Below are 21,167 nucleotides of genomic sequence, written 5' to 3' on the forward strand. Positions count from 1 at the left end.
GATTTCTCAATTTAATATGAATGATGAATTTAAATTTAAAGGGCGAATTCATTTAGAATAAAACAACAATTAATTGGCATTAAAACTTAAAGCATGTGATTTAGTATCTTTTTCAAATTGAATTCATTCATACATTTGCGATCGATAAATTTTCGAAATTATGTGTTAGTAAAAAAGCTGTTGTTGGTTTGCATAACTTTAAAAATAATGAGTAATATGAGTGACTAAATTATTGCTATCAAACATTATGAAATGATGAAAAATTCTTCATTCCTTTTATTACTAATTTGAAAAGGAGCATAAAATTACAATGTATTGTAATTTTGTTATTATTTTATTTTGTGTGTGTCAGTGTTAAGTTTTAGTACAAAGAATTTTAAAATGCAACAATTTGGACGTTTATATTGTTGCAATATTTAAAAACATATCCTTTTAAAAGTTGAATTTATTAAAATTTCTTATATTCATTTTTACATTGATCTAAGGAGTAATTACTTATAATTACATGAAATATTCCATGATGATTTTTCCCAAAATAACCAAATAAAAGCTGTCTGTATAACCCTTATCATAAAATAGAAAGGAATGCCGCGCACAATTATGTGCGCACTCAATTATTCCAATATGGCGATACCCACACTAATACATCCTAAATTATTGTCATTCTATATAAAAATATTATTTTTACGGCCTTAAAATGATGTGATAAAAATATTTTCACCAATAATATTCTTTTTTACTGTATTAAGTTATAATTTAGATGATGTGAAAGTGCTAAATTTATGGGTTTTAATGAAAAATATATATTTTATATCATAAGGTTAGAAACGTCATTATTTGGAATTTGTCTGAATTCCACAATTTATCAAAAATATTTCGTCACTAAGCTAATATTTTCAAATCATGCTTCAATATTATACGATAATTACTTTATTTAACAAAATTATTAAAATTGAATTGTCGTGGAGAAAAAAATAAAGATTGAAAAATATAAACAAAATATATTGCGTCTAATTTTTACTTTTCTAAATACATTCTTAAGGAGTTAATAAGTAAGTATATGTAATTAAAACTTTATCTACGGTAAGATTGAAGTCCATTTGATATATGACTTTAGAAATATCACGAATTACATTATATATCTTTATAAGTATTTTCTAAGATTCTCCATTTTTCAAGGATGATTATAAGGAATTTAATATCCAGGATCAATTTAATTTATGTTGTTATCTTATTTCTTCTTCATTGTAATATATTAAATATTTATCAGAAATAAAAGACTATATTAATTTCCACGTTAGTTGGTTTAAGATATGATTAATTAAAATTTGCAATCTCAATCGTTAGTCTTACTAGCTGGTGATGTTAAGATTTATTGTGTTTTTAGAATAACTTGTCAAAGTATAACTGACCTATTTCAGATTAGTGGAAGTAAAAAACAAAAATGTCACGTCATGACGGAGTCTCTTGTGACTCGTGTATGAAGGGCAATTTCAGGGGACGTCGATTCAAATGTTTGGTCTGCTACGATTACGACCTGTGTAGTAATTGTTTTGAAAACGGAGTGTCAACCACTCGACACAGTGCCACCCACCCTATGCAGTGTATACTTACAAGGACTGATAGTGATTTATATTTTGGCGGGGACTCGTCCCTTTCCACAGAGCATCAGAATTCATTCACGTGTCCATTTTGTGCTAAAATGGGATTTACAGAAACCACCCTACAGGTAAAATAAAGAAATTCTACGGTTTGATGAGCCGATCGCTATTAATTTCATAATGATATAAAGAAGTTATTTATTTAGATATTTCTTATTGTGTACCATGAAAAAAAGGGCAAATGATTTTAGGTACGCTGAGACTATTAGTACAATATGAGATTAAAAATCTCTCTTTTAAACTATATTACAAATGATTTAGTATATTTAAAAATCCTACTATTATCCTCATTTTATTGCACCTAATGAAATTACGAACCTAAAATAATATTTGTTCTTTCAGGAGCACGTATCTAGTCAACACAGTGATGTCAGTCAGGAAGTAGTTTGTCCAATCTGTGCTTCTTTTCCTGGTGGAGACCCTAACCATCTCACAGATGATTTCCAGAACCATTTGAATGTTGAGCACAGGAGCGGGGCCAGGGATCTGGTTTCATTTTTGGATGAGCCAGGGGGGCTGCAGAGACAAAACGCTGTCAGGTAAAGCATACGGGATAGGTCCATGTAGATGATTTCAGAATGGTTATTCCTGTTTAAGTAAAAGGTATTTCATGTAAAAAAAGTTCTAAAGAACAACATAAAAAGGTAGGTAAGGTACCTAGTGTTTTTATTTTTAGTGAAAATTATATTTTGATTGATAAACCTTTCATGTAACTGATTAGGTAGGTTTTACATTTTATAAGTTTAAAAATTTAGACAAACCTCGTAAAATGTAGTATTACCCATTTAACTTTAAAATTTTTAGAAGAATTGCAAATCCACGTGGTGCTCTTTCTACACACAGAACAAGACGACATAATAACCCACCTACATCATCAATATTAGGTAATTCATTTTGTGCAAGTAATATTTTTCATGTTCAACGAATAAATAGTTTTTATGATATAAAAATCATAAAGGTATTAAAAGTGAGTTACTAAAATTAAAATTAAGTACATTCAGGACCTTTTAATTCCATAATGTTTTGGTTTGCTTTTAAAATTAAATTATTGTTTAGGAGGCCCTTCTAGTTTATCATCATTGTCTCCCTCCACACGTGAAACTGTTGATCCTATAGCTGAGCTACTCAATCAGCTGAGCGGTGTCAGACGGGCCACTGGCTCCAGCTCATCACAGCTCCAACAGCTTCAAATGGAATTGCAGCTGCAGCGCCAGCAGGCCCAGGCTCACATGCAGACTTTGGACCGTTTGGCGCGCCGCGGGACACAAGGCAACCACGGCAGCAGTTCAACCGCAGGCAGCTCCACATCAGCAGCCAGCCTGCGTCAATCAAGCAGTAGCGGGAACGCTGGCTCTGTCGGCGGTGTTATGAGCCAAGCGGCGGCTGCTTATGCAGCCGGCCAATTAGCTGGCACATCTACGGTAGCTTCTTCTAGTCATATTGGTTCCGGCTTGACGGCCGGGTCTGGAATCGGTGATCCAGGCCACCACCCCTTGTCTGGGACTGGCGCAGGTTCGAGGGACGGCAAAAACGGTGAGGCAGGGTTGTTGCTCTATGATCTGGAGAGCGAGGACAGTGGAGAGGAGAGCGACACGGCTAGAGAGAGTGCCAAACAGAACTTATTTATACAACAACTATTCCTTTCAGCCTTAAACCTCGAGGACCCAGATTCGGACGATAATAATTCCTGAGGGAAACCTGTTAACAAATGATAAATCTTTTGAATGTTATAAACTTTCTATTTCCAAGACACCCCTTTGCAGAGTTTTTTTTTATTATTCCAAACCTTTGGGGAAATCATCTCATCATTTGCATATCTACTCAAACAATAATCTTCACTTCCACTTGAGAACTAACCAATAATAATATTCCAGTGTCGAGTACGCACCAAAGATTTCTAGATATGGTGAAAATGGTAAATGAAATTTCTATCTTGTTTGCCTACTGAGTGTGATTACTTTAAATCTTAATTTGTTAATCTTACATTTCTTTGATAAATAACCTTTAAAACACATTTTTTTGCAATAGTTAAAAAATTCAAATTCCTTTTACCGTAGGCATTACCCTTCAAAAAATGTAATCGTTGTAATTCGTTCTTTACAAAGAGATCAGTTAATCTCCTCTTAATTCTTGTTTTATTAATATGTGTTTTGATATAACTTCTTCCACTTTTAAACAGATGTAATTTGGAAAAGTTTTTTTGTAATCATTATCATAGTTTAAACTTGCTTTTAATAGAAAAAAATTCTACTAACAACATGTTCCAATAGATCCGTTTCTTACATGAAATCAAGATTTTTAAACCATAAAGAAATAGATCTACCTAAAATCGAAGAAATAGATCCAATTTGAATAAAACGAATTACAACTTTGGTATGGGGTTTCATCTTAGTATGGGGGTACTATTCCGGTAGGCAGGCACTGTCTTAGCACTTGTTTTTAATCCATCCATTCCATTTAAGTAAAAAAAAATATTAATACATCCTACTTTAATTCAAAATTAGATTTAGCTTAACTTGTATTTTGTATTTTTTATTTGTCAATACAATATAATCAAAGTAATTTATCTAAATGTTTACTAACCTAGTGTATGATAACGGTCAAGAAGACAAAGAATAATTCTTTGTGAATAATAAAATTGTTTAAATTAGATACTTTCAGATAATAACTCAAATCTTGATTGTTAACAATACCTCTTAATTTTAATTTTTAATCTTTCACTGATCTTTACTTATTATTATGCATAAAAATTCTTTTGAAAAAGTGACAATAAAGCTTTTTAGATAGGACCTAGTTGATTTGTCAGCTGTGCAACTATAATTCCTTTCTTGCATAATATTAGTTCTTTTTTACAGCGTACATAAGCATTATAATTTTAAGTTTTTAGGGTGGTAAATTTTAGAACAAAAAGTTAATAGAAAATATAAGAAACCTTTAACATTTATTATTAATTTTATTTTACCCTTTTTTCATGATTTAGATATTATAAAAATTTAAACAGATGAATAATACTGAATGGGAGGCTAAAAAGTAAATTTTCCATCAGCTTTTAATGTATTAACTATAAACAAACTGGCTTAATAAACAATTTAACCATTTTTGGAAAATAATTCTTAACTTTCAAAAAAAAACAAAAAAAAAAGTTTGGTTATTTTCATTGATGGTTTTAAATGATTGTTGATATTTTTGTTAATTATATCCCCCTCAAAGCCTGTCAGAGATACATAAAACAGAAAGAGAAATATTTATTAACACCTAGTCAATACATAATAATATTATTTTCTTTATTCAATGATTTCCCCCTTAAAAAGGGGAGCATTTATGAATGTAATTGGAAGAGGGATTCTAGATTTTGTTATGGTAGATAAAAAGGTAATAACATAATACAAATGTGGCTATTCAAATAAATTCCTTGTAAATACAATAATATTTTAATTTGGTTATGTGATAATACATTGCAGTGTCATTCATGAATTGTTCCCTTTTCAAATTATTTTCAACCTGTTTTTGTATCTCTGAGTCTTTTATAATTAAAATTATTAATATGATTATTATTATAATATTATTGTATTGATGAAGATAAAACTGTGATTTATTATGTCAATGTCCACTTATGCCATTATCATCATTATTATTACCTATATTGTTCCATTTGCTTAGCTCTAAAATATGATCAATTTATATCATATTATTTATCTATTATATTACATAAAACCCTCTCCTTACATTGTTATACATTTTCGTGCTATTATACTAGAATTTTAAATTGTCGGTTCTAAGAATATTTATTTAACTAGGTTATTAAAATTAGAATATCAATGCAAAACTTTTATTTTTTTTCTTAGGGAATTAAAAAATTTACATGCTTTATTATTAATACTTTTTGTGTTGAAATATAAGGATGGAATGTGGGAATGGGTTTACTGCCCAATCAGAAAAGCAATCGAAAACTGAAAAAAAAACCTCCAGCTTTGATAGACTTATTTCCTTTACAAAAGTACTACTTCTAAAATTCACGTAAAACCACAAGCATATTGTAAGGGGTCGACCTTTTAAATGAAATATTGAGATTATGAAGAAAGTTTAAGTCTTGAGGCTTTTTCCCTATTGGTACAGGAGTTATCATTCCCAACCCGCTATGGTTTATAAGTACATTACCCTTTTTAAAAGCAGCCGTTTCCAAAATTATTTGAGTAAATTGGAATCTCAAATTGCTGTGATATTTTGCTGTAGGTTTAGACAACATTTTCCCCAAAAATAATGATACCTTTTATATTTTTAAAAATATACAATGTTTAAGGAGAGGTGAAGAAAGTAATACAGAAGAGAGAAAAAACACAAAACATTTGTACACATTAACCTTTCAGTTTGTTAAATTATTGTTCCATGTTATGTTATTATTTAAATACGAAAAAAAAGTTATTTTATATTATAGAAAAAAACTACTGTCCTGTAACAATGTATTGCCTTCATATTTGCCTGTGTGCTTAGCAAGACATGTTAAAAAATAAATTTCACCTTCTAAACATTCGACATTTTTATATTAAAAATTAGCCTTTCATAATGGCTTAAAAGGACTCTCCACAGAAAAATCAACTTTTGATTTTTGAAAATCTAACCTGAAATTATTATTCTCTGTTCAATTTTAGGCATTTTTTGTTTTTGTGGCATCGCGATCGAAGCCCTTTGAAATTTTTTACCTCCTTTAAGTGAATCCTCCCGCCATTTAATTTGTGCTGCTTTAGTGATTTTTAGCTTCTATTTTTGCCGCCGTTACCGCATTCATCACCCTTCTCCGCCGCTACTCCGCTGTACGTCGCTTTTTAATACATGCTCCCCTCTCCCTTGTTCAGAAATTAAATGGAGGCTGGGGGTGTTGTGTATAGCTACGTACGCAATGTATAGCGGAGTAGCGGCGGAGAAGGGCGATGAATGCGGCAACTGCGGCAAAAGATAGTTATATTTGGCGGAGGCGAACACAAAATGGAGGCGGCAGGATTGTCCAGTCAAGGAAGAGGATAAATCGTAGAGCGGCCGGTTGCAGTGGAGCAAATGTTCTTTAGCGGTGAACATATATTGAGTGGAGGAAAGTGTAGTATATATTGTTATAGCGGCAGTACAAATAGGCGGCGGACAAAATTTTCAAAGGGCTTCGATCGCGATGCCACAAAAACAAAAAATGCCTAAAATTTAACAGAGAATAATAGTTTCAGGTTAGATTTTCAAAAATCCAAAGTTGATTTTTCTGTGGAGAGTCCTTTTAAGTTTATACAAAAAGATTTTATTGAAACAACACACCAATATTCAGAGTAATAATAATACGATTATCACATTTTTCTAATAACATAATATTACTATATTATACTACTACTACTACATCATTCAGTTATTTTGGTTGTTTTCTTTGCAAATATTAATGATTCGTACGTTCGCGATATAGAAATACTTGTTTCCAGATTAATTAATTGATTGAAAATGGGAGATAACGAGGCCAAAGCAAAGACTCTTGTGGCCGAGGCACAAAAGAAGATGAGTTCTTCTAAAGGTTATTTTTGTATACTTTATTAGATAGATGTCAAATAGACAGATAGGCTTGTTAAAATCTCAGTGACTACTTTCTTTTTGTTTATCGAGGCTCTATCCCAAATTGGAACGTAAAGCTAGTCATCATCCAAACTTACGTACGCAATTAAACATAATAGGTAGGTAGGTAACTAGTTTAGTAACGGCAATAAAGCTTGGTTAGCAATTATATTTAAACGTAATTTTACGCAGTGTGAATTTCAAATACGTATCCTAATACGTACGTCGTACATAGTAAGTTTTAGGTTTTTTGTCTTCAGTTTAAGATTTTGACAACTGTTAAAACGATTGAGTTTCCAATTTCAGGGAAGCCTCGCTGGACCCAAGGATGGTTTCAGGCTATTTCATATTTAGGTCTTGGGGTTGGTTTTAGGTTATTTTTTGTCCTTTTCTATCTCTTCGAATACAAAAGCTTCTTGGATGCTAGGGCCGCAGTTTTTAGTTTCATTTAACAAAATAATTCAATCAATCCTCTTTTACTACCTATCTGCCTTATTATTCATATATTTGTGTAATTACTATACTATTCTTAGAAAGCACTTTTGACCCCTTGATGTTTGATGTTTCTGTTTTTGCTTACATCCATCATATTTGATAATCATATTATTTTCAGGATTCTTTGCGAGTCTGTTTGGTGGAGGTAGTGGCGTCGATGAGGCTCTAGAGATGTACGCTAAAGCTGCCAACCTCTTCAAGATGGCCAAACAATGGGGGCAGGCTGGCGACACTTTCAGCACAATAGCCACACATCATGTGAAATCTGGCAGCAAACACGATGCTGCCACCGCTTTTGTGGATGCTGCCAACTGCTACAGAAAGACTGATCCCAAAGAGGCAACGACATCCTTGCAAAAAGCTATTGATATTTACACAGGAATGTGCATTTTTTCCTTGAGTTTTGATACTTTTTCCAGTTGTTTTCATTTTTTCACAAAATCATTTTAAAATCTATTTAAATATTAGGTATCTACAAAAAAAAAAAAACTACAATTATCTGTAGATTCTAGCTAAAATATTAGGTTTCCTTGTTTTTGCTTGGCAATCCTTATATTCTAGTTAAAAGAACACTAACAAAATAAATACCCTAAGTACCATAATTCGTCAAGTGCTTTTCATGGTACTTGATTAGAAGAGGGTATTGTCTCTTGTATTATTTAGTTATATGTTGTGGAAAGAATTTAGAATACACAACACATTTACTTCCATATTCCGTATTTATAGCTTTATCTTTTTTATACTTTACCTACCTACCTGTACTTTTATTAATACTTGTGAAAAATGTACAATTTTTGTAAAGAAATGGGAAGATTTACAATTGCAGCCAAACACCATCAAACCATTGCGGAAATTTGTGAAACAGGAATGTAAACTTGCTTAATCAATTTCAATTTACCCTATCCAAAATATTTTTGAAGTAAGCTAATTCAGTATATGAGTGGTTAGATTGACCATTTCAGTCCTGGCAGTTGATTAATTGAGTAGTTATATTCTTTGGACCTAAGTCGTCCTGGTGTAGGTTGAGCCACTTTAATATAGCCATTAGGGCCTGATAATCCTGGAACATCTTTGTCTCTAAAAGTAAGTAATCCTCTTTAAAAAAAAACAAAACATTTTGCTACTTACGATACCACTGCACTTCATAAGATTTGTGTGGCCAAAATTAAAAATTCAGTTTCTACCTAACTGATTAAAAAGATTTTATAAGAATATCACTGTTTACATTGTGAATAATGATTAGAGCTGGCAGACATGGAGAAGAGTATGCAGCATTATGAGCTGGCTGCAGATTATTTCAGAGGAGAGGAGTCAAATAGCTCAGCTAATAAATGTATGGTTAAGGTAAGATTGTAATGACCTTTTTAATTTCATAAGTTTGAAGAACTCGGAGTCTCGTATAGTTCAGAATTTTTAAAACATAAATAAAAAGCTAAGACGAATCAAATGTCAAATTATTCTGCCAAATTAGGAGGATGTATGTTTGTCTGTCTAGATAAAAATTTGCACATCTTTGCAATTTCTAATCGAATCTTTAATTTTGTTTTGGTTATCAGCATCAGAAAACAATTTCTAGAAGTCGTATAAAGTTTGTATGTCGATAGACATTACAAGATGGCAGTAATCTTTTTCTTTTTAATAGACAAATATACATAGTTTCACATGCTAATTAATTTTGTTTTTATTCTTGCAGGTTGCTCAAATGAGTGCACAAACAGAAAATTTTGAAAAGGCTGTCCAGATCTATGAACAGGAATGTATTATAATCAATAATAATTTTACAGAAAGAAGCTGCAGTTCATACAATTTAATGTTGAATGTAGGGAGAGAGAGGATATTGGACAGTATATTCAACTGTATTATTATCAAAGTTTTATCAACATGTTTTTAAAGGGGGGGGGGGGGCGAAAGTGACACTTTTTGAAACCAAAACTAAAAGTCAACAAAGGAACTCAACTAAAAAAAGAGTTACAGGTCTGAGATTTTGCATGGCAGTTGCTTTATAGGGGTAAAATATGGAACTGTGGCCTGGGCTCTGACTCGTATCGATGGATGAAGAAACGGCGGCGCAACCGCCAAAAACCGCCGTTTCCCGCCGAAATTTTTTTTTGCCTTTTCTCGGGGGTTTTCGGCGTTTGCGACGCCGTTTCTTCACAGTTCCATATTGTACCCCTATAAAGCAACTACCATGCAAAATCTCAGACCTGTAACTCTTTTTTTAGTTGAGTTCCTTTGTTGACTTTTAGTTTTGGTTTCAAAAAGTGTCACTTTCGCCCCCCCCCCCCCTTTAAAAACATGTTGATAAAACTTTGATAATAATACAGTTAAATATACTGTCCAATATCCTCTCCCTCCCTACATTCAACATTAAATTGTATGAACTTGCGTGTATCTAATTAAATATTGATTGGGTTTTCAAACTATTTCTCCATTAATTTAAATCTACATAAGGGAAAATTTTGTCGTAATTGGGTGTAAACATTTTTGCTGTTGAGGTTGGGTAAAAATTTTTATAGGATTCCATATTAATTGATTTTATAGAAATATGTTGTTGTTGTTGTTGTAGCCTGGCGCAGCTCTCACCCGTTATCATCGAATTCTCGGCCATCAAGGAGGCCAAGGAATCTGGCAGCTTCAACTGGTTTAGTCCAAAGGTCACGAACTTTTAGGTCTGTAGGTTTGGCCACACAATTGAATAGATGTTTAGAGGTGTGTGGCTCTAACTGGCAATCTGGGCAGATATCTTGCACATCATTTCTAATTCTGGACAGGTAGCTGTTTAGCATAGAGCTATAGCCTGACCTTAATTGAGACAATTTAGTGCGAGCTTTTCTGGGCAATTTTCTCTCTGAATCATCAATTGCTGGTGCAGGAGTGTTGAGGACAGGGTTAACTGCTTGGTTGGATATTGTTCTGGCAACGCTATCTGTGTGTATTTTCTTTAGTAGCTTTTTATGGTTTTGTCCAGTGTGGTTGTTGTTTTTGGTGAGTTTTTTGATGTATTTACCATGTTCTGTAACTAAAGTGTTCTTCATTTTCCGTGGAGCTCTGTGATTGAGGTTTATAGTATTAGGATGTGTGTCTTGTTGTGTGTTGAGTAGAAATTGGCGGGAAAGCATTTCACAATGATCCTTGGCAGGCATCATCTTACTTTCTGAATGTAGATGGTCTTGACTGGTCATTTTAACACATCCAAGGGCTGTCCTCAAGGCGGCATTTTGTGCTGCTTGGAGTTCTTGCCATTTACTATCACATACAGAGGGGCTCCAGATAGGGCTGCAGTAGTTAATAATAGATTGTCCTATAGCTTTATATGTTGGTATTAGCACTTCTTTATCTTTACCCCAAGAAGTACCTGCCAGGGCTTTTAGAATATTATTTCTGGAGTGTACTTTGGTTTTAACGTTGTCCGCATGGTGTCTGAAAGTGTGGAGATTGTCAAATGTGACACCCAAGATTTTTGGTTGTTTAACAGTGGGGACTTTGTTGTCGTTGATAAAGATAGGAAGTTCTGTGTTAACTTCTCCTGGAGCTGTTGTGAAGATGGTTGCTGTTGATTTTGGTGCAGATATAAATAGATTTCTTTCTTTAAACCAATTGTCAAGTGTGTTTAAGTAGACATTTATTTCTTGGCATATTGGTTCAATTAGTGGACCAGATCTGGCGACAGTAGTATCATCTGCATAGGTACCTAGTTTGGTTCCCTCTGGAGGTTGTGGCATCTTGGCCATGTACAAATTAAAAAGTACAGGTGAGAGGACTCCTCCTTGGGGGACTCCCTGGCGCATCTTTCTGTAACTAGATTTGGATCCTCTGAATTCTACATAAGTCTGTCTCCCCCTAAGGTAAGCACAAAGAAACCTTTTGATATTGTCATTTAGTTGGAGCTCTAGGATGTCTTCAAGGAGCAGGTCGTGATCAACTGTATCAAAAGCTCTAGATAAGTCGATGGCAATGGCAACTGTTCTGTTGACAGGTTTCTTTTGGTTGAGGCCGTTGGTTATTTTGATGTTTAGTTCTTGTAGGGCAGTTGTTGTTGAGTGTGCTTTACGGAAGCCATGCTGATGGTTAGCCAATTTTATGGAAGCTGAGATTTCTGGTAGTAAGACACTTTCCAGAGTCTTGGCCATAGGTGATAAGAGAGAGATTGGTCTGTAGCTGGAACCTTCATCAGCTGGTTTTGCAGGTTTAAGGAGGGGAATGATTCGGCCAACTTTCCAGATTGAAGGGATGGTGGCTGTGTTGACACATGTATTAAAGATGTTGGTCAAGAAGCGGATTCCCTTTGGACCAAGGTGTTTTAGCATAATCGGAGATATGTCGTCAGGTCCTAGTGCTTTGGAATTTTTAGCTTTCTTGATCGCCTCCCTAACCTGGGCTGTTGAAATTTTTACCTTAGGGTCTGCTGGTTGGACTTTCAGATGGCGAAGAACTTTCCTAGACTTTTGTTTTGGTTTTTTGTCAGAGTGTGGTGTATATTGGCTGTTGAATTTTTGTGCTAGTTTCCTGGGGTTGTGAAGTATTTTGTTGTTGAACTTTATTCCTTGGTTGTTGGGTTGTGGTGGTTGGCTGTTAAGATTTTTGATGGTTGTCCACAGCTTTTTGGAATTTGGTTGACAACTGTCCAGGTGATCCTTCCACTTTTGTTGTTTATGTTCTCTGATCTTGGTATCTATGTTTTTGTTAAGATCTTTTAGTCTAGGATCTAAGGAATTTGATTTTCTGATTTGATCTCTTTCTTCAATGAGTTTCATTGCTTCTGTTGGGATCTCATGAACAGTTCTCATGATCCTTCCAGCTGGAATGTGTTTCTTTGCAGCATTTATGATGGTTTTTCGAAGAAACTTTTCATCTTTGTGAACATTTATGTTGCGTGCATTAGAAAGAGCCTTTTCTGTTGCTTCAGTGAACTTTGACCAGTTGGCTTTGGCAAAGTTTATGTATAATTTGTCCTGTGATTTCCTCTTTTTCATGTCAGCTGTAATATTAATGAGGATTGGGAGGTGGTCTGAGCTCATTTTTACTTCCGTTTTCCAGGTACTGGAGGCTAGAAGTGAGTTGGACGCTATACTAATATCTGGAGCTGTGCTGGTTCCATTGAAGATTCTTGTTGGTTGATCTTCGTTAAGAATGCCGAATGGTTTATCAGCAATGGTATCAGCTAATTGATTCCCTCGGGCATCTGTGTTTGCCTCGGAATGCCACAATTCATGATGTGCATTCACATCACCTAGAATCATTGCATTCCCTTCAAGGTTGTCAAAGATTTTGTCAATGGGTGGGACATATCCTGGTTGGCAACTACTTTGAGGGGGTATGTAGATGTTGCGTATTTTCAGGTCACCATCCTTGCCAGGGATGTTTATTGTCAAGGTTTCCAGGTGGGGGTCATTGGCTAAGCTTGGTGGGATGTCTTCTTCATGAAAATTTATGTCTTCATGGACAAGGAAAGCTAAGCCTCCCCCTTTGTCTCTACCTCTATCTTTCCTTAGGAATGTGTAGTTCTTTGCTTTAGGATGTTTTGATTTAGAGGTCAGTTTTGTTTCTTGAACTGCTGCGACTTTGATGTTGTTTTTGTCCAAGTGGTGGAGAAGTTCATCTAGTTTGCTATTGAGGCCATTAATATTATATTGTAGTATTGGGAAGTCTAAGTAGTGATGGGGGGTTGATGGTGGGGGAGGGGGTTGAGCAGGGGGGGTGGGGGGCTGTGGGGGGACGGGAGGGGGGACAGGAGGGGTGACAGGGGGGCAGCATGGACCTCTCCAGGTTTTAAGTTTCTGACGTTCTTTTGTTGATTTTAGGCCAGAGCATTTAACATGCAACCATTGATGGCAGTTGGTGCATTCTACGGCTGTTGGTGTTAGGGGTTTCGAGCATAGATGACATGGCCAGGGCGGACCTGGGTTTTGTTCGATACCAGCACGTATTAGTAAGAGCCGAATAAGGCATGCTGGTGTTGCCTTATCCTTTGTCGACCTAGTTAAAAACTCGAGGTAGCTGAGCAGGTTGCTTCATTGTCACGTGATTTAAAAAAAAAAAAAAAAAAAAAAAAAAAAAAAAAAAAAAAAAAAAAAAGGACTGATGTAGTTGAAACTGCAGATGGTGGGTGGCTGGGCAGGAAATTGGTTGTTTTGGCTCTTGGCACAGAGGTTGCTGGTGTTGTTGCTGTTGCTGTGGTGGAGAGGCGACGTAGACACGGCCAAAGTACTCTCCATAGAAATATGTAATGATTCAAATCGATTGAAATCGTTCTATTGCTTTAATCAGTACCTAAGGGCTATACAATTTTACACGACATACATGATTTGTATAATTTTTATTTGTACTAACTAGGGTTTGCAATTCGAATCCGGAATCCGCTCAATTTTTGGCCAATTTTGGAATCCGGAATCCGTTTTTTAATAGCGGATTTGAATTCTTAATTAGTAGGCTAGAATAAGCGTCTTGAGTTTTTTCTTTAAACTCCCCCTTTTTGAAGCAAAGATTATCATCATTATATAATATATATACCTAATATCTTTTAAAATCTTGTTCGATTCTCGGAAGTGAATTATAGAGAACACCAAGAACATTATTTTTTAGGACATGTAGCACTTAAATTTTTTAATTTAAAAAAAACTTTTAAATAAAGCCTTTTAAAATATTGCTAGAATCCGGAAACCGCGAGAATCCGCCATTTTTTGGACGGATTCTTGTAAGAATCCGAATCCGGTCCAAAAATTTGACGGATTGCCATCCCTAGTACTAACTTTAATTGTATTAATACAAAAAAAACTGCAGGTAGCTGCTTCCTGCCTGGAATCTAAGTTGTTACAGTACAGTGCTGCAGATTATTTCTTCAAAGCTTCCCTATGTCATTTGTGTATAGATCATCTGAATGCCAACCACGCTATTCAGAGGTAATATATAAAGGTCTTCTTATTAATCGAAGCTTAAAAATCAAGATAAACGAATATTAATTTTAGAGCGACAGCGTTATCAATATTAAAAAAGTAGAAAATCATCCTATAGTCTTGAAAAAAATTCTATCTAAATCTGTCGTTAGATTGCTTTAATACAGTATGTTTAATATGGACTTACTTGAATTTCAAGCTCGATAATAATATTATTTTCTATTCGTCACAGAGATCGTTATTTTATTTCTGTAATAAAATAACTATATAGTTTATACATTTGAATTTTAGTTTAAGGCCTTGAATTCAATCATACTTGACAAAATGTAATCAAAAATTTTTGTCAGTCAGAAAAGTTTGACTGATTACTGTGTCTGATTGGCCATCTAGAATAACACATTTATTGATTAAACTTTAATGTATTACATATTTAGATACGAAGATCAATATCCCGCATTTTCTGACAAGCGTGAGTGCAAGTTGATCAAGGCCCTGTGCAGCGCATGCGAGGAACAGGACGTAGAGGCATTCACAGCCAGTGTCGCGGAATATGATAGTATTAGCAAGCTAGATGCCTGGCATACTTCCTTGCTACTTAAGGTATAACTTACATTGAGGTACTTTTATATAAAAACCACGTCTTTAGTTTTGATTTAATAGATTGGGTTTAGAAAATTTTTACGGATTTGGATTTGGATGCACACAGCAATACTTCCTGTACATAGAATTACACCCAATAAACTTAATACCTAGTAAAGTGCTACTTATACGTTATGATGTAGCTCAAGGTTGAATCCCAGCATGGTGTGTAGACCAATAATTGTTGTTTTTTTATTCAGGTAAAGAAAAGTATTCCAGTTGAGGATGACATATGCTAATTAAAAAAAAACACAAGCACACAAACAAACATATTCAACTCAAAAAAAGATGGAACATAATCAATAAAACATAATTATTTTGTTTTTTATTTACACAAATTTTGCGCTATGTAAGTCAATGTCACGTTATTCTTAATTTACAGTTAATTTAATTTCCACAATATAGTTGAAAGTTTTTAGGACAGTCAAAGATCTTTATTACGACCCTTGCAATGCCTCTAGAAATGTTTGTATTGCATCCATTTAAATCATAGAAAAGGGGTCACTTGGGAAATTTTACTGGGGGCAGGGTGCCAGCCAGGTCATGGCTACTAAAGCTCAGACTTGAGCTTTTTATCGTTAAAGTTTCTTATTGAAAAGTTCGGCTTTAATAGTTTGCCTATCCTTTGAAATCATTGGCATGTCTGTTTTATTATTCCTTACTTATATGAGCGACTTCAACTTATGAAATATTTTGGATGCATTATTTGTATCAAATAGGCAAAAAATGGCTAAGTGTCCAGTCAATAACACTAAAAATTGCAGACAAAAAAAATGTGAATTTGTGGAAATTATCTTAATTTTAAGAAAAGCAAAATCAGATATTTGTAATATTAATGTTAATCATGTTAGATTTATAATTGAAATTTTTATATGTTTAATGCATTTGGAGTTTAAACTATTGAAAATATTTTGCTGCAACATTATTTCTAAAATTGACAATCAATGTGAAAATTAAAGCTGTCAAAAAAGTTCGCGATTAATTAATTTTTGTATTTTAAAATTTTTATATTTAATATATCTATACATATTATGTGAAATTATTTAGCTTAATATTTGTATTTTTTTTATATTAATCCGTATATCTTCATCATACTGGAATGAAATCTTCCATATTCAAATTTATAAAAAAAAGAAAAATTTATGACATTCATTTTGATCTATTTAAATTTTAAAATATCTATGTATGTATGTCATAAAAAAATATATGATAATACAATCAAATTCATTATTGTGTAATTTTAGTAAACTTTGAAAAATCTTACATGGATAAAAAAAACCAAGTGATATTTTTTATTATAAATGTTGAATTTTCAATGTCAGGTAAAGGGATTAAGCACTTTAAGAAAAACTGATTTTTATCTAAAGACAAAAATTCTTATAAATTTTTATTTTGTTTTGATAGGTATTTTACTACCTACTGAAAAGCACAATATTAAACAATAAAATTTCAGTAAATGCTATGTTTATTTGAATTATTAAAAATAATTCTTCGGGCGCACAATCCCAGTATTCCTGTATCAATGTCTTATCTTAAACTGTGATCCCATATATCTAAAAACAAAAATTATTATTTTTATATTAAAAAAATATTTAGTATTATTTTGTAATGTTTTGATAATGTGCCTTCTTGCATATTGTATATTAATATTATAGTTTAGATACATGATTTTAAATACATTATTTGTATATGTACAAAGTTGTTTAATTATTATTATTCTACCTGTTTGAAATAAAGGCATATAGTTTTTACTTTTTCTGCCAATTCAAAATAAAAATCATTGATTCTCCTCATTTGTACGGCCCTGCTTTGTCTAACGTCCACCTGTAACGGATAGCTCTTTTCGCTAATTTGGACTTGTTAGAATTGTCCTATCAAATTCAAATTTTGCATGATAATTCCTGTTTTAGTTACTGGTTAGGAAAGATAGCAACTCGAATAGTTTCAAGAAAGTCATTACGTCTATTTAAATCCTGTTTTTTTTTACTTTTTTGACAACGTGATTAGTATAAAGTAACTACCTGTCCTGTTGTCTGATGTTTGGAATAATGATTTTTAGGACAACAAGGTACAATATTATATACAAAGTATCTCTAAAATAAAGGCCAAAACATGTAACTTACTGATTTTGCAACCACATGTTTATACAATTTCGTTTAGGTACTAACTATTTTAATATTTGTTAGTTCGTCTAGCTTTTACGAATAATGTCATTCTTTTAAAGTTTGACATCAATTTGCAAATATTAATCGGAGTTTATTCGGCTATGAAAAATAATAGTTAATTATCGCATCGTATTATAGATAGCTTTCCTAAGATATTTTTTGAGTATCCCGTAATATTTCAGTGAAAATATTCAACAGATTAACCCTTACATATCGGGCCCCACAGTTATGGAATCTCGACCACAAAGAATTTTTTATCCAATCTTGACAAGTGAGGTATTTTTGGAAAGAGGAATATAATAGAAAACGCCTATGTAAATTCCGCAGACAAAAATCTTTTTATGAAATGTGTTTATCTATAAGTTTAGAACATAATTAAGGCAAAAAAAATTTCTTTAGTGTTACTTTTTTCACCTTATATATGAAAAAAGTAGTTTCTCACATTTTATGATAAAAAAAGGTATAGGAACAAAAAATGTGTTTTTTTCTTGATGTAAACACAATAATTGGCATAAAATATATCATCCTAATTGTAAAAATCAGATATAGAATCCTTTTTAGAGTCAATATAGTGCAAAAAGTAACCAAGACATTTTTGCAAAGTATGAAAATCTAAAGAAAATAGTTTTGATTTTGATATACATATCAGATAAATGGATATAAAATTAGTGATCAAAAACTATAAAACATGTTATAAGTTTTTTTAACACTCCTTGATTAAATTGCACTTTTAGGTTTGAGAATTACCAAAGTAGTGCATAAAAACTCTTTTTATGTAGTAATTAAACAAAATAAATGCCAAAAAATCAACTACAAAATGGTCTACTGCATTATAATAAACGCCTAATTGTTGATTGAATTTATTTTGTTTAATAACTTAATAAAAAGAGTTTTTATGTGCAACTTTGGTAATGAGTTAACCTAAAAGTGCATTTTAATCAATGAAAGGGTTGAAAAAAGTTATAACTTGTTTTATAGTTTTTGATCACTAATTTTATATACATTTATCTGATATGTATATCAAAATCAAAAAGAACTACATAGGCGTTTTCTATGTATATTCCTCTTTCCAAAAATACCTCACTTGTCAAGATTGAATAAAAAAAATCTTTGTGGTCGAGATTCCATAACTGTGGCCCCAATTCCCACCTTATCAGATCGGGGGGGGGGGGGGGGGGGGGGTGGCTGTAAGAGTCCCTTCTATCTCGGCTCCTGTTACAGATAAAGACGTAAATTTTTTTCTGGTAGTTCATGTGTATTTTTAGAGGAAATTACTTTTTCTAGTCATAGTGGTCAGACCGCTCCTTAGCCGCTTTTTAGCGGCCAGCCGCTAATTTTAAAACAGCTGTAGAGCGGCCAATTTGAAAGCTAGGATAACCAAATTTTAGGACGAACTTTTATTTTTCATTAAAAAAATACTTTTTCTAATTATCGCCGAAAAAAGCAGTTCCCGTTATTTGCCGTTTTTCGGCGATAAAACGGCGGTTGGCGGCGCCAATTAATATTTTTATATGTTTATTGTTGCTCAAGGAAATTACCAAAAAAAAATATATGTCTCTAGCTGTAATAGAAGCCACGATATTCATGATATATGTCTATAGTAAAAGCCGGACAAAAAATCGGTCAGGGAGCGGTCAAACGGTCCTAACACCATTTTTCTCAGAAGGTCATTGATATCTCAGTATTCAGCAAAAAAAATTTAGGTTTCTACCTTAAAAGTCATAATGTAGAAATTGAGATTTATTTAGTATTTTTTCTAATTTTGGTGCTATCCAACCGACTTTGACCGGACACCACGACCGACACAGACCAGATATCCTAATAAGATCAACTCTTGCCGACGTATAATTACTAAACTTAAAAAGTCATGAAGTAACAGCTCTCCATCTTACCTACAAAAAAATGAGATTGAAAAAAACTAGAGAGGGGGGGCTCTAAGAGCCCCCCCCCCCCCCTAGATATACCACACTTTTCTGGAATCTTGCCAGATCAAGTATCAACTGTGGGGAATACCAAAGGATGACTCCATGCAAAATTTGAGCCGGATCCGGCCAAAACCGGCCGGGATTTTTATAAAAAAAACCCAGTTTTTTCCGGTTTTTAGGGGGTATCTGTAAATCAAGCCCCCTCCTGGGTACGCCCCAATATAGATTTTTGCTTTAAGGTCTGATCTGAATTCCTCAACACTGGATATGACCCCTAAAGTTGAAAAAATGGTTAAAATCCGGTCTTTTGACAGGTTTCCGGCCATTTCCGGCCCCCCAAAAAAAATTTAAAAAATCAATATTTCATCTAAAATTTTTAAAAATATGCTTAAAATTCCATTTTTCACTAATAATTTTTCCAAAAACAAAAACCTTAGGTAATGAAGATAATTTTAGCAACTTAAAATGTGAAAAAAGGTTGAAAATTGACAAACTTATGTCAATTTGAAAAATGTTGGTAAATCCTAAAAATTTGACAGATTTATACATACATTTCAGAATTTAGGTTGACTATGGTCTTTAAGACACGCCATATCCAACAAAATTGCAATGAGAGGGTCTAAATGTTTTTCTTAACCAAAACTCTACATACCTTGGCGGTTCCAGGGATATATCATTAAAGCTTGTCGGCTGGCCAGAAAGCTTTTAACAGGCGGCCAACTAAAAGCCAGATTTAATGGTTATCAACTGTTCAAAGTAGCGATTTTCGTTTTTTTTGGCCAAAACTCATGCAGGGAGTTGTTTTTGTGGGATTGACATACAAAAGCAAGTTTATACAACTTTTTGGGGCGGACATTTCTTTACTTACGCATTATCCACCACGGTTGAACCGTTTGGCCGATACACACCGCCAAAGGCAAGATTTTTGAAATTTTTCAAAAAATTCTGGGTTTTTTGCTCCCTTTAGGGGATGACGGAGTCAATTTAGCGACTTAGGACACTTCTTCAATAATGTTTAACTTTTTGAGGCGGAAATTTCTTTACTTATGCATAATGAGCCTCTGGCAAACTGTTTGGCTGTTATTTTCCGCCAAAATCGCGATTTTCGGCAATTTTGCTGTTCATGAGGTTTCAATGGCAATTTTGTAGGGAAAGGAGTCCTCCAATCAAAATGATTATTAAATACTCTTCTTTTGCAAATTTAATTGGCTACATTTCATGTGACATAATTTTTTTGTGCGTCCAACCGGTTTTGTTCCAGTTGAAATTTTAAAAAAAGATAACAACTACGAATTACACCAACCCCATGAAATGTATTTTCCCCCCACAAGAAACAAGTTTGGGTGAAATAATTTTTTAAGCCGCAGGCTCCAAATTATCTTATTATTGGTTACAACACTAATTATGAACTATATTATCTTACCATATTTATACATAATAATTATGATTATGTTATTATTATTATTCAGTTATAGTAATATAAGTATTAATTATCATATATAACCTATTACAAATCAATCAATAAATAATATTACATAACCTATTTTAAATCTATCAATAATAACTCATTTTAATTATCGTTATCTTTTTATTACTTATTATTTATGATTTTATCATTATTAACCATGTAAAATATCCTATTACTACTTGATCAATACTTTTTAAAAGCGAAGCTTTTCTATAATTAGGGTCGGTCCGTCCGTCCGTCCGTCCGTACGTCCGTCCGTCCGTCCGTCCGAGATAGATAGCTTTTATTCGTTAATTTAGGCATGTTAGAATTGTCCTATTGATTTCAAACTTTGCATG

At 33.3% G+C, this 21,167-nt stretch overlaps 2 protein-coding genes across 16 annotated transcripts; both read left to right on the forward strand.

Moving 5' to 3' along the window:
* Nucleotides 1–619: 619 nt before the first annotated feature.
* Nucleotides 620–7,118, forward strand: Kcmf1 (Potassium channel modulatory factor 1). Of its 15 annotated transcripts, none has more exons than XR_013878308.1 (8): nucleotides 620–1,729; nucleotides 2,004–2,200; nucleotides 2,466–2,545; nucleotides 2,718–3,737; nucleotides 4,054–4,219; nucleotides 4,663–4,874; nucleotides 5,182–5,458; nucleotides 5,962–7,118. XR_013878308.1 is itself a non-coding variant. In XM_080156409.1 (4 exons), exons 1-4 carry the CDS (start codon nucleotides 1,445–1,447, stop codon nucleotides 3,350–3,352), a joined length of 1,197 nt encoding a protein of 398 aa, XP_080012535.1. In that variant the 5' UTR covers nucleotides 620–1,444; the 3' UTR covers nucleotides 3,353–3,999. The 15 variants fall into 15 exon arrangements, 1 of the variants encoding a protein (XP_080012535.1); XR_013878309.1 differs by having other exon boundaries at nucleotides 5,182–5,429; XR_013878305.1 differs by having other exon boundaries at nucleotides 5,182–5,403.
* Nucleotides 7,066–16,969, forward strand: LOC145316106 (alpha-soluble NSF attachment protein-like). Its single transcript, XM_080156410.1, has 8 exons — nucleotides 7,066–7,206; nucleotides 7,858–8,116; nucleotides 8,540–8,602; nucleotides 8,981–9,083; nucleotides 9,433–9,496; nucleotides 14,524–14,638; nucleotides 15,067–15,232; nucleotides 15,472–16,969. Exons 1-8 carry the CDS (start codon nucleotides 7,137–7,139, stop codon nucleotides 15,508–15,510), a joined length of 879 nt encoding a protein of 292 aa, XP_080012536.1. The 5' UTR covers nucleotides 7,066–7,136; the 3' UTR covers nucleotides 15,511–16,969.
* The last annotated feature ends 4,198 nt before the right edge of the window (nucleotides 16,970–21,167 follow it).

This window comes from Acartia tonsa, chromosome 4 (assembly GCF_053477335.1).
Source record: "Acartia tonsa isolate MP-2025a chromosome 4, ASM5347733v1, whole genome shotgun sequence".
NCBI lineage: Eukaryota > Metazoa > Arthropoda > Copepoda > Calanoida > Acartiidae > Acartia > Acartia tonsa.